Source organism: Falco peregrinus, chromosome 3 (assembly GCF_023634155.1).
Source record: "Falco peregrinus isolate bFalPer1 chromosome 3, bFalPer1.pri, whole genome shotgun sequence".
In the NCBI taxonomy this organism is placed as follows: domain Eukaryota; kingdom Metazoa; phylum Chordata; class Aves; order Falconiformes; family Falconidae; genus Falco; species Falco peregrinus.
Window position 1 is genome coordinate 60599632 of NC_073723.1, and position 12701 is coordinate 60612332.

Consider the following 12701-nt stretch of genomic DNA (forward strand, 5'->3'; position numbering starts at 1 on the left):
CCAATTTATTATTATGAAAGGAAACTTATTACTACAAAGGGCAGAAACGTAAGAATTTGCATTGATTCTAAGAAAGCATGACCTATAATGTATTTCCTAATAGAAATCAGTGCTGTACCTATCAGAGACAGTAAAAGTGCTTGTCACAGACTGAGCTGGTCTTGAAGAGAGACAGGCTCAGCTCTTTGTGACTGCACGCTTGCCTACTGCCTCAGGAAAGGAACAAATTCCAGGATAATGTGATGGCAACCATTACTATCAGGCAGGCTTGCTGGGATATAATGGGCAGACAGAACAGAGGGAGGCTTAAGAGGTACAGAAGCTGATTGCATCATTTATTATAGAGACACTAGGTATAGACTACATAGCATCAATCCTCTGCAACGTCCTTATGTTCAATAGTTACAAAAAGGAAAAAAAGCTCTTTTCTCAATGCCTGCAGAGGCTTCCTGAGTGGAAGGAATCATATGCAAATGGCTTGCAGGCTGTGTTTTGGGGACATTGTTGGGAGCCCCTCAAACAAGTAAGAGTGGCAGAGAGGCTATCACACATTAAGACTCAAAGAATGATTCTTCTTAGTAGTCTTATCTCCTTCAGTGACCTGGGGAGTGAAGCAGACATGGAAGGTGCAACTGTAGAAAATCCAGAGGAGAGGGCAAGATGTTATCTGCATCAGTCAAAGAAGCAGGGACCAGCTGAGCTCTGTATGTAGAAAATAGAAATCAAAATACTTACAGGAGGTACAGTGGGGCTTTTAAGTCTGAGGAGAGAAAATGTGACTATGAGTCAAGCTCATGACCACAAACCTGGGAAAGACATTAATTACGCTGTGGTGGTCTTAATACTTTCTTCCATGAGGAACCCACAGAAACCTGAAGCAAAAGCCATGTTCAAAGCTGGTAATGCAGTGATCAGTCATGAAAACCATCATGAATGCTTCTTGTAGCTGAAGACAACACACCGTGTGCATGTGTGATTCAGGATATACTCACTTCTTTCTGACAGTAGACTGACTGAAGAGCAGTGTCAAGTGGCTGCCTTTGGCAAGTCCAAACTGATGAGCACCTTGAACATGATCAGGTAGTTCATCTTTGGCACAAACTACCTGCTAATGAAAGGACTTTATTAAGAAGAATAGTATCAGGTGCTGACAAGCAAGTGCTGAATGGCAATGTGCCTATGCAGAACTTTTTAAGGAGCAAAACTGAGCCATATGATAACCACAAAACATATAGCAACATCAATTACCTAAACTCCCAACCACTCTGAGCTATCTTTAGGCTCAGAAAGAACTAGTTCTAATGACTAAACTAAGTCTCATAGACAGTACTGGTCTTTTTTACTGAGAAATGTTTGTAGTTCGAAGTATTTATTCACCATTTGTCTTAATTGATAGCCCTTTTGATAAAAAATGCTGGAAGACAGAATTGCAGCATGAAAATCTCACAAACTTGATAGAAATATTTTTCCATTTAGTGAGGACGCACATTTTTGTTATGATTTGGTGGATGGAGAGCTGAGTAACAGAGTATGAGCCAAAGCTATACTTTAGCTCTAAGGAGGATGGTTTATTTCTTTTTATAGCCACAGCTGTATAAAATCTTGCTTTCTGTTGCCACAGAAAAATGATTTCAGGATGCTTTGGAAACACTTCATTATAAAGAAGTGCAGCTGCAGAAGGAGAGAAGTAATGCTGCCTTCTCCCTTGGGAACAGGGACTGTGTGAGGGGAAACAGGCGCCATGTAAGATGCATTCAGACACTGTGTCTCTGGAATGGTTTGTGCCTCCTCTTTGACACAGAGCAGAGATTGCATGTGTGTGACCAGAAACATGTGAATGCTGAACTGCACAGCTAAGGCAAATCTCAGCACTGAGCCACTTTGGCAGAACACAATAAAGATAATAGTTACTGTCAAGTCCTTCTGCTGGGGGATCATCACTCCACTTTCTCTTTCTTTTTTAGTGTTGCTGCCTGAACAATGATAAACCTAACCACGTTTCGCTTCCAAAAGGCCAGCAGGCTACCTACCATAAAGGTTTATACCACAGTTTTACTATAAAAAATAGTAACTTCAAATCTACGTTCACTGAACCATTCCATACTACAGAAGAAGCAAATATACACAGTCCGTACTTTGAAAAATTCTCCACAAAGCTAAAACGCATCTTGATGTTGAACACTTTCCTAGAAGAGTCAATAAAGCTTTGCTGTAACACGTACTTTTTTTGTATCTGTAAGAGGCCTCAGGGGAGCTGGTAAAGCCTGAAACTCAGGTTGAATCTCAATATCTTCTGGCTGTATGGGTGGTTTAGGCTTCTCTGACAAAAAGCAGTTGTCCATATCCACATGTTCATACTTCATGGAAGTGGTGAAATACAAAGGCCTGTGATTTAAAACCACCTACGTTTTAAGAGGTGAAATCCCAAATTCCAACATTTTCCAAGCACAAAGAGAACATTTTACAGGGTCTTTCACTAGTAATAGGAGAAAGGGAAGGAAGTGGCATGCCGGGACAAGAAGACTGAGAAGTAACAAATGATCTGTCCATAGTACAATATTAATAGACAAAATTATTGGAAAAATATTCTATCTATGAATGCAGATGGAACTATAGTAGAGAAAGTTGCATTTTGTGCAGCATCTCTATAGACATTAAAGACATTTTTAATACTATTTGGAAATGTAGCTGGCAATATTAATTTTCTGCCTGTTACTCATCAGTACCATGCTTGTCTTACATTAGAACTCAGGCAAATGGAGAAATGTCATGCAGGAGATTACAAACTACAATTAATAATTACTATACAGGTTTTTCCAAAGCAGGGCAGTTACCCCTCTGACTTACTCCTTGTTAAAAATAAGATTGCTGATACAGCCATAGAAGGAGCCAGCCATTTTTAGCCCAAAGATGACCTCTTCTGCTGGAACGCCACCAGCATAGAAGTTAGAAATATTCATGGGGCTCATTTCTGCTGATGGACCAAGCCTCAGTTCTGCAGGGTTACTTTCATCCACCTGTACAGTTATGATCCTGAAAATTATAAAGTAGGGAAAACATTCAACAAATGCCTTAGACATTCATTTCCAAATGAAAAGCACTCCTTTCAGATTCAAAACTGTCCTGTTCTAGCAGTTTCCATCACTTTGATAATCCTTTCAATGATTTAAAATGACAAGACCTCCTTCTTTAGATAATTTGTAAATTGTAGAGCTTTGTCAACTATCTTCCTAAATTATTTTGATAGCTGTGTTGTTGTTTTTTTCCCTACCAGTAGTTTTTCCTCAGGTTTTTCCTTCCAAGCTGTCTGGAGATTTTGAAAGCTTTTAACGACAGCTTCATCAGTGGCTGACTGCTATATACAATAACCATGTAAACCAGAACACCTGCATTATCTGCAGAAAAACACAGCCCTGATTATTTCACCTAATGAGCTAACAAAAGCAGTTCCTCAGAGAGCACAGTGAACTAACAACATACAATAATTAAACAGGTAGTAGTGCTTGCAGTCACATGTACCTCTTATTCCGGATTAGGATGACAGAGTGTTCTTGTCCATCACTGTATGTTCCATTAGCAGACTGAAGAACTACTTTCCTAGTACTTGCTCTATCTCCAGCATTAACATGCACTGCAAGATGTCCATCAATCAGCATGACCGAAAAGAAGGGCTGTGGATTTAATCAGAGGATTAATTTTTAACCATAGCTCAATTTCCTGTCACTCATTCAGTATTTAAATAGAACATACTTTGGAAAAATTTACCTCCAACTTTGTTGTAAACAAACTTTTTAATGAAACTCAAAGACTTGTAGGCATTGTATTGGTACCTCCCAGAGCGTAAAGCCTTGTAACAGAAAAGATGAAAGCTGGAAATTTCGTAGAATCATAGAATCATCTAGGTTGGGAAAGACCTTCATGTTCATCAAGTCCAACCGTTAACCCAGGACTGCCAAGTCCACCACAAAACCATGTCCCTCAGCACTGCAGCTGTGTGTTTTTTAAACACTTCCAGGGATGGTGATTCCACTGCTTCCCTGGGCAGCCTGTTCCAATGCTTGACAACCCTTTCAGTGCAGAAATTTTTCCTAATATCCAATCTAAACCTCCCCTGGCATAACTGCAGGCCACTCCCTCTTGTTCTGTCTCTTGCTATCTGGGAGAAGAGATCGACCCCCACCTGCCTACATCCTCCTTTCAAGTAGTTGTAGAGAACAATAAGGTTCCCCCCAAGTCTCCTCCCCTCCAGACTAAACAACCCCAGTCCCCTCAGCTGCTGCTCATAAGACTTGTGACTTGTTCTCCAGACCCTTCATGAGCCTCATTGCCCTTCTCTGGACATGCTCCAGTATCTCTGTGTCTTTCTTGTAGTGAGGGGCCCAAAACTGAACCCAGTATTCGAGGTGCAGCCTCACCAGTGCCCAGTGCAGGGGGACAGTCACTTCGCTTGTCCTGCTGGCCACACTGTTTTGGATACAAGCCAGGATGTTATTGGCCTTCTTGGGCACCTGGGCACACTGCTGGCTCATGTTCAGCCAGTTGGAGTTTTTCAGGAGTGTTTTTATAGCACCACCACCCTACTGCTCCCCTTAGAGGGAGATAAGGAGGGACAGGTATTCCTACTAAGACTTTGTCCTTGGATTCTAGGAGCTCCAAAACAGTCCACCAGATACAAGAGAGATGTTTATCTCAAATCTTTCAATAACTACTTCTGATTAACAGAAATGGAAAGTAATACTCTGTGTGCATTTCATGTGCAGTTTTCCTCCTTGTTGCAAAAGCATTCTGGGTCCTAGTAAGTATAATAGGTCTCTGCTAACTGATCCTTCACCTCTCCTCTGCTATAATGAATATCCTCTGTTCCCCACCTAGCTTCTGTACTTAGGCCTTCCTAAGCTGGATATTTTTTTCTTTCTCATTCTTTGCTAGTTACAGTCCTAAAAACTTGATATTGCAAAATAAAAATGGCAAAACCAAACCAAACCAAACCCTTTGTTTTCAGTACTTGCCAAATGTGCTTGTCTACGTCGTCGCTTTTCCAGTCCCCTGCTGAGCCCAGCAAGGATGATGCCACTGCTGTTCTTTGTAGCAAAAGTTGCCATCAGTTCTGACTCTGGGCTTAAGGATTTAGGTACCAACTCAATATATCCGTTGCTCAAGATATTCACACTACGAATAGGCTATTTTTGAGGAAGAGAAATAATTACTGACTTTGTCCTTACATAGCACCCAGTGAGACAAAAGAAAATAAAATTCAAGTATAGATCAGATGATAAAACTTTTCAAGACAAACCCATTTCAATTCATTATATTAATCACTAAAACCTTGCTATTTATTGTTCAACAACAATAAAAATCGGTCAGGTCACAAAACCTAAAAGTTTCGTACCTCCAATACACAGCCTTTTCTCACTCCATATGAATTTTTAAGCAAGTCGAATGTTGAACGGGATATTTCCAGGTTCTTGATGCATCCCACATACATTCTACTATTAAGACCTTTCCTGAAAAACAAAACAAGGTTTTTTTTCCAAGGAGTAGCATTTGGAATCTCTTCAGTAAGAAAAAGAGATCTGTTTCAAAGAATGCAGTTGACCTAGTGTAAATGGAACGGGTTAATTTGGGTTTTACTCTTAGCAGATATTAATTCTGATCTTAAAAAGAGTCAGATAACATTGTCCTCAAACAGAAGCATACAAGTATGTAGTGCTGTGTTTCCAGGTCAGGTCATTTTCCAAAACTTTAAGGTGAATCTTCAGCTGAAATTTAATGGCTTTTTTGTGAGAGGGTAACTGTAGCTCTCTACTGCCTAGTAATTCTTTTTCATGTCTTAAGTCTGGAGGATGCCTAATTTGGTTCCAGGTTTAAGTCAGAGGAATCTAAGGCTGTCCTGCTGTAATCCCTTACAGGCTGCTATGCCAGCTAAGATTAACAAGTCTGCATCTCTGCAATAACTGCACAGAGACCAATATAGTCCTGGAATTCACCTTATTGTCAAGAGCATGAAGATAGTTTAATTAGATTTTCTTTTGCCATGTTCATCCTTTCCAAGCGAAGCCAGTGGAAGAAATTTGACTTTATAAGTTCAGCAGGGATGTGCAATACAAAACTAGAATCATGCTATAAAATATATATTTCTAATGATTTTTTGTTGATCTGTTCACAATTGTTTCTCCTCTGTTCCAAGTTTCAAAACTGAATTACAAGAATTCCTTTTTGAAGTAGAACTTTCATCCCGAAGTTTAGTTTTGTTCATAAATGCCAGCTGGAAAACACAAGGCTCACACAGGCAGAGATCAAAGGAGCACCATTCCAGGCAGCAGTGCTGAATGTTTGCCACATTCTGACACAAAGGGCAGGTGGCTACTGTGGCAGCTGCTGTCATGGAAGTCACCCATGGAGGGAAAAAACATAAGCTGATCTCTGATCTGAACTGCAGTGTTAGACCTACCAGTGAAAAGCACCATATTTAGAGTTTGAAGGCAAAGGACAGATAATTCTGTGGTACACATGGACACAAACAAGACCTTAGACTTCATTGATTTTCACTAATTTTAGTGGAGATAGCAGAATTTGTTAAAGTCCTTCCCTCTACTTACAAGACTCCTAGCCAAGGGGGAAAAGCAAGAGGACACTTTACCTCATAGTCCTCGATCTTGGCAGCCCACCAATGAAGATTGGGTCCTTATCAGAGCGGTTCAGGTCTGAGGCAACCCCAGGAGATTCTCCTTGCTTGGTTTCTTTGTAATTAAGGTTATATGCATCTACGACTGCCAAAATTCCTGCAAAGGAAAAAAAAAAAAGTAAAGATCTGGAGAAGGACACAAATACACATTCTGCCATTTTGGCAATCCAAATCTGGGGAAGTCTACAGGGAAAAAAATAATATGTATGTATACATATGTGTATAAATATATGTGTGTGTGTATACATATATGAGAATATGTTATAGCTATTAACAGATATTATTTGTAATGTGTTACTTCCCAAGCATTGGCCCCAAAATACTGTTGTAGTAGACACTGTTAAAACACAGAACAGAAAACATGATTACTGGTATACAGACTTGGACAAAGATCTTTCACCCTTTAAAGACTATGGATATGTTTTTGTCTGGCGGCTTCTGCCCTACCTGCTCTTTATAAGATGTGCCAAACCAAGCAAAAGATTTACGCTGCTGTCCTTCTAGAAGCAAACTAACACAGGTGTGGCTACTAAAAAAACTGCATAAAAAGTGCAATTCTGGTGATTTAGTTGCAGTGATGTTCACTGTGGCTATCTTAGATATATGCATTTGTAAATGTGCAGACACTTGGCTTTTTCAATCTGCAGCCTACCTTGTTTCTTGTTCCGACTGAATGAAATTTTATACCACGTTCCGTTGTTGTAACGATTTTCTGTTGTAAGCGCAAGAGGTCCTGAACCTAGATCAACAGTCAGTCTCACTTTGCCATCAACAAGCTCAAGGGACAAGAAATCTCTCTGGGAAGAAAAAAAACCCAAAGAAACAAACGAACAGACTAAGTTCCTAGTTAAAAAAAATAAATCTTCCAAAAGGATGCATCCTTGACAGGTCTGGGCTACTGTGTGAAAAAGGTTTGGTAACTCTTGTACCTAGACTACTTGTTAGGCCCAAGAGACTTTTCTTCGCTATGTTTAGGAAAATTAAGTTACATGTACCTCGCAAGGATGTCTTTCAGTTTTGTTGTTATTCTTACTTAAATGCATCATGAGGCTTGATTACTCAGCAGAGGAAGGTTTAAATAACAAATGTCACATTTGCTTTTTTTTGGATGAAGTTGAGGGTAATTTGATTTGACTGTTAGCATAACGATCAAACAATACAATATTCTTTCTGCAAGACGCAAAGAGCTTTTTTAAACAGTAAAAAACACTTTTTGAATTCTATTAAAAGTGCCCCCTCTGCATTGCAAAACTTAAGTCAGATATCATTGTCCAATGTATTCAGGCAGTGAGTACATAACAAAGCAAATGAATAATGCAGTGATTCTGAAACAACCCTACCTAAACAAAGCTTCATCCTCCTTCAGGAAAAGAAAACCACCAGCTATGTGGTAAACTGCATAACATGACAATGAAGGTCTGGAGATGGGTCTAGGTTATATTGCTGTTTCAGGGAGTTTTATTTTATTTATTTAAGTTTACTCAATTCCCATCTTATGGATTTAAATCAATATGCCTGTGCAATATTATAGTGTCCTTCAGCAAACTCAGTTCCGAAAGTTTTTACATTCTGCAAAGGTTCCTCCAATTGAACTAGTTCGTTTTTCCTATCATTTCTTTTTCTTGCCTTTAATTAAAAAAAATCATTAATTTTAGTCTAGAATTAAAACAAATTATGGAGAATTCTTTTCATTGCTTAATTTTGCCATTAATATATGTGAATATTTGCTCTAAAGAGTTATCTCTAGGATTCCTGTCTTTACTCCTTTGGTTTATATCACAGTGATATATAATCACAGTGATAATCTATACGAACATAATAACTTGTTTTAATATGCATAAGCAAAAAATAACACAAGAAACCATCAAGTGATCTAAATATCGTTTTTGACAGCTTAAGAATCTGATCCATTTTCTTACAGTGCCATTTGAAGCAAGATATAGAAGAAGCCCATTAGGTGAAAAGGTACTGAAAAATATTATTATCTGAGTCACTGTTGAGCGGAGTGCCTTCTCCACAACGGAGTATCCACTGCCATCAAAATGGAATGAAGTGTCTTCATCTTGTGGGCTATGAAATCAGAAAACAGAGTTTAAAATTTTAAGATAAATAATGAAGATTTGTATTTTTCCAGTAATTTTAATATAAAATACAAGCAAAGTTAGATCAGTTGGTGCAGCCCCTAGGGTGTATGACCAGAAAGTTTGGAAAGACTTGGATCTTGATGTTGTGAATAACTGAAGGATTCCAGCCAAAGGCCACTTTCACTATAGAATCTTACAACACGTGATTTAGCCACAGCAAGATTGTATACAAGATAAAAAACGTTCTTCCTTGATGTATGAAAAAAACCAAAAAATTCTTAAGCGAAAAATAACTGGTACACTGTGCATCCTCTTATTTAAAACACGTCATCCATATATCAAAATGCTTTGCATCATTGCACTTAAATGTTCTATTAGCCCCTTTTCCTGCAATAGACTTGTAAAAAATATCTCATACAATCAAGCAGCACCCTCTGCTGTTCAGACAAGAAAATTCCGCAAAAGGGAATATGGTCATTTCTTTTCAATTCCTCAAACATAAAAATAGTGCAGTCTGCAATCCCCTTTCGCAACAATTACAAGAACGGTAGCAAGCTCAGTGGCTACAGTTTTGTGACAGGGTTTTTGTTTTGGTTTGGTTTTTTTTAACGAGTGCTTCACACTGCTTCTTATCCTAGAAAAAAATGAATTGTCTTGCTGGAAATTACTGGAAAGCAAACATTCCGAACTAGTTTGGTTCACCGGCAGTCCCTACTTTCAGTACACAAAACAGACCACAGCAATAGAACTCAACTAAGAGAGTGATTATTAAGTGATATAATTCCATACAATTAGATTATTTGACACCAGTGGCGCATTTAGATTAGTATGTTCTGAACTGTAAGTTAATGATCAATGAAATGCTGCAATTTGTCTTGAGTTTGTTATTTTTAGCTGACACAGAAATATATATTACAGATGTAAGTTAGTCTAAATGTGTTACAAAAAAAAGAGAGTGAGAAAAAATACCTTCCAAAACAGCCATTACACTTGCCCTCTCTTTCCATGTAGTTCCAAAGACCAATAGATTTGCCATTCAGGGATGCCTCTCCCATGCACCCTTTGAAATGGGTCACCTTAACAGCAGGCGATTTCTATGACAAGAAATACTTCATGAATACAATTAACGTTAAGCACTCTGAAAATTATGCAGCCAAATTTTTGTTTGGTGCATTCCTTGAACTTGAACTTTGTAAGATATAAATCATAATAAAAGAAAAACATGTTTTAGCATAACTATTAACAATTATCATTTAAATCATAATAGATAGATTTCTAGCAAATAAAAAAGTAAACTAACTATGTCCTTGACCTACTTACATGCCTCATGGCATGAAAGACCCATGGAAGATGAAAACAAAAAATAAATGCATTGTGTAAAGTCTGTGCAACATGCATGCACACACAGCCTGTCCTGGTTAACACTTGATGCAAAAATTCCCAGAGAACATGTAATTACTTCAGGATACTAGAAGACCCTTATTGCATCTCCGCTTTATGTTCAGAGCACCTGAACATTTCTTGATGAAATAACCAATTCACGCAATTATTTCTATATGAAAAGTCTGTCTTAAACATAACAAATCTTACAGAATGCTCAACTCAGAATTTACCTTGATTTGTCCTCCAAGTCCTCCGATAAATACTAGGGTTGATTTGTTAACATCCAGTATGCTGGCTGTCCCTGGAGAGGTTGCAGATTTAGGTGAAGGTTTCTGATTGGAGTTCATTTCCTCTATGCTGATTGTACCTGTTTTTCCAAACCTGCCAAGTACAATACAAATACTAATAAATAGTTTTAGAAATCACCAAGCTTAATCAACACATGCTCTTGGATTCTCTTGTTAAGCACAAGAAAAATGTTGTCACTGGAAAACTCAGAAGGTGGTTTGTGTAAAACATTTATGCCATTCTCATTTTAATTACCTGGTTACATGTATTCTGTGCCATTTGTTGTTGTCAATTTGAAAATCAGGGTATTCCACTCTTGCTGATCCAGAGCCCAAATCCCAAAGAAGAGCTACCTTACCACGTCGCATCTCCACCGCAAGGAAGTCTGTCTGAAAAATAGCAGGGCTTACTCCAGTGCATGGCATCAAACGTCTAGTTCCTGGTTTGTGTACTTTTAACATGTGACATTGAGAAAGTTCTTCCAGATGCATGTCCCTGCATCCCATAATGTGGGAGATGGATTTTAGCAAAATGAGGCCCAGTAAGTTAATCATTTTTACTTTTAATGAAACAAAAATACTCCGCTTATATACAAGTAGGTGAATGTTTTCTTTATAGATACAGAAAAACGTGATGTACACATACATCTAGACATAGAGAAAAACGCACTTCTGAGTGCATGTGAAGCGACCAACCAGTCTGTGAAAAAGTACTATCACATGACAGCATGCCACAAGGAGCTAATAGCTGTGCATTTATTAGGATTAGAGGGAATGAAGAGGAAGGCGATGTGGCAGGGAGCCATCATGTTCCTTTTCAAGTGGGTGATTGCAGCATGCTCATGAGGGCCAAATTCAAGTACCTTCTCTGTGATACCAGGCAAATTATACTCCAACATGCTACATGAAAGCATAACATAGAGTATTACACTCCATAAGGTTAACACACACCATGGGAAAAGGAAGGGGGAGTTTCATGACATGGTCAAGAAATAATGCTAAGGAATCAGGTGCTTTTATTTTCTACATTTGAGGATCCTTAGAATCATCTAAGACAAAAATATTCCCACCTCTAGTGAACACATTTGTCTGCAAGAGGCCTCACTTGGATACTTAGTTGAAGGCAAGTAGGAAAAAAAAAAATATGGTCATTTTAAACATTTGACTACAATCACCTTCAGTAAATATACGCCAGAAACATACCTTTCCATTGCTACCCAGGTAGAAAAGGAGGTTATCTGGTTCAGCAGTTTTCACATTGAGTGTTAAGGTGTTATAATTCATAGATGAAATTTGGGGTTGGTAGGCACGAATGCAATCTCTGTCTGCTGATACTGCAACTTTAATCTGAGGAGGAAAGGAGGAAACGGAATCTAAACAAGTCTCAGTGTACACAGTACATTCTTGTGGAATATATACTTCTGACCAACAAATGCAAGCCATTTGCTGAGATACTTTCAGGCTGCCTGGGTTAGATCTTATCAACCTCCTTGTTATCTATCACTTAACACAGAGATTCTCAACTACAAAAGAATGAAATCTGTCACAATTCATTAATTCAATTAGGAGATTGGAAGCCAGTATATTAAACTATTCCAATACCACAGAAAATAATAATAAAGCTTGAGTTAGAACCCATATACCAGTAAAACCCACTGTAATAATATCAGAAAATCAAGACATACAAATTCAAAACCTTTAAAAATAAAAAAAAGGGAAACAATTTCTAGTCTATGTTGAGAGAAAAAAAAATACAAAATTAAAAAAAATATGTAAAAGGCAGACAGTCTGCAATAATTCTGGTAATTTCAAAGTTTTATAACAGTTTATAAGACTATTCAAAAAATACATTTGTGAATACAAGTTAAACTTTCTTAAGATCAAGTAGAGAAATTCCTATTCCTGTTGTCATACTAACTCCTTTGAACACTCTATAGCATACTGATAGGACATTGATTCAGGCTAAATGCAGCCAAACTCCAAGCATCTTAGGGGTGTAATGACAGAAACCCCATTTTAATAACAGAAAAGCCTTAACTTCATCAACTTCATTAAATATGCTTGTAACAACTAAATACATAAAGCACATGTGTGCCTACGCACAGGGACACAGATGTATAGTTTCTCTCCTCCAGTAAAAGTTTAGAAAGCAACAGAACAAACTCTCAAAACTGGAAAAGGGCATTTTGCTAATACTTTCTCTTCACCCTGCCAGGAACTTCTGTTGTTTATGACATTTCAGAAAATACTACTCCCTCTTTT

At 38.1% G+C, this 12701-nt stretch overlaps 1 protein-coding gene across 1 annotated transcript in view; it reads right to left on the bottom strand.

The window, feature by feature from the left end:
* The window catches only part of LAMA1 (laminin subunit alpha 1), a 111612-nt gene that overhangs the window by 12261 nt on the left and 86650 nt on the right, over window positions 1-12701 (bottom strand). Inside the window, exons 45-57 of the mRNA XM_055799488.1 lie at window positions 11643-11786; window positions 10696-10829; window positions 10383-10533; window positions 9739-9863; window positions 8605-8755; window positions 7338-7482; window positions 6641-6782; window positions 5390-5504; window positions 5010-5180; window positions 3520-3671; window positions 2848-3033; window positions 2223-2385; window positions 993-1105 (exon numbers count right to left, since the gene is read on the bottom strand). Coding sequence (XP_055655463.1) covers window positions 993-1105; window positions 2223-2385; window positions 2848-3033; window positions 3520-3671; window positions 5010-5180; window positions 5390-5504; window positions 6641-6782; window positions 7338-7482; window positions 8605-8755; window positions 9739-9863; window positions 10383-10533; window positions 10696-10829; window positions 11643-11786 — 1892 coding nt within the window. The remainder of the gene's footprint in view (window positions 1-992; window positions 1106-2222; window positions 2386-2847; window positions 3034-3519; window positions 3672-5009; window positions 5181-5389; window positions 5505-6640; window positions 6783-7337; window positions 7483-8604; window positions 8756-9738; window positions 9864-10382; window positions 10534-10695; window positions 10830-11642; window positions 11787-12701) is intronic.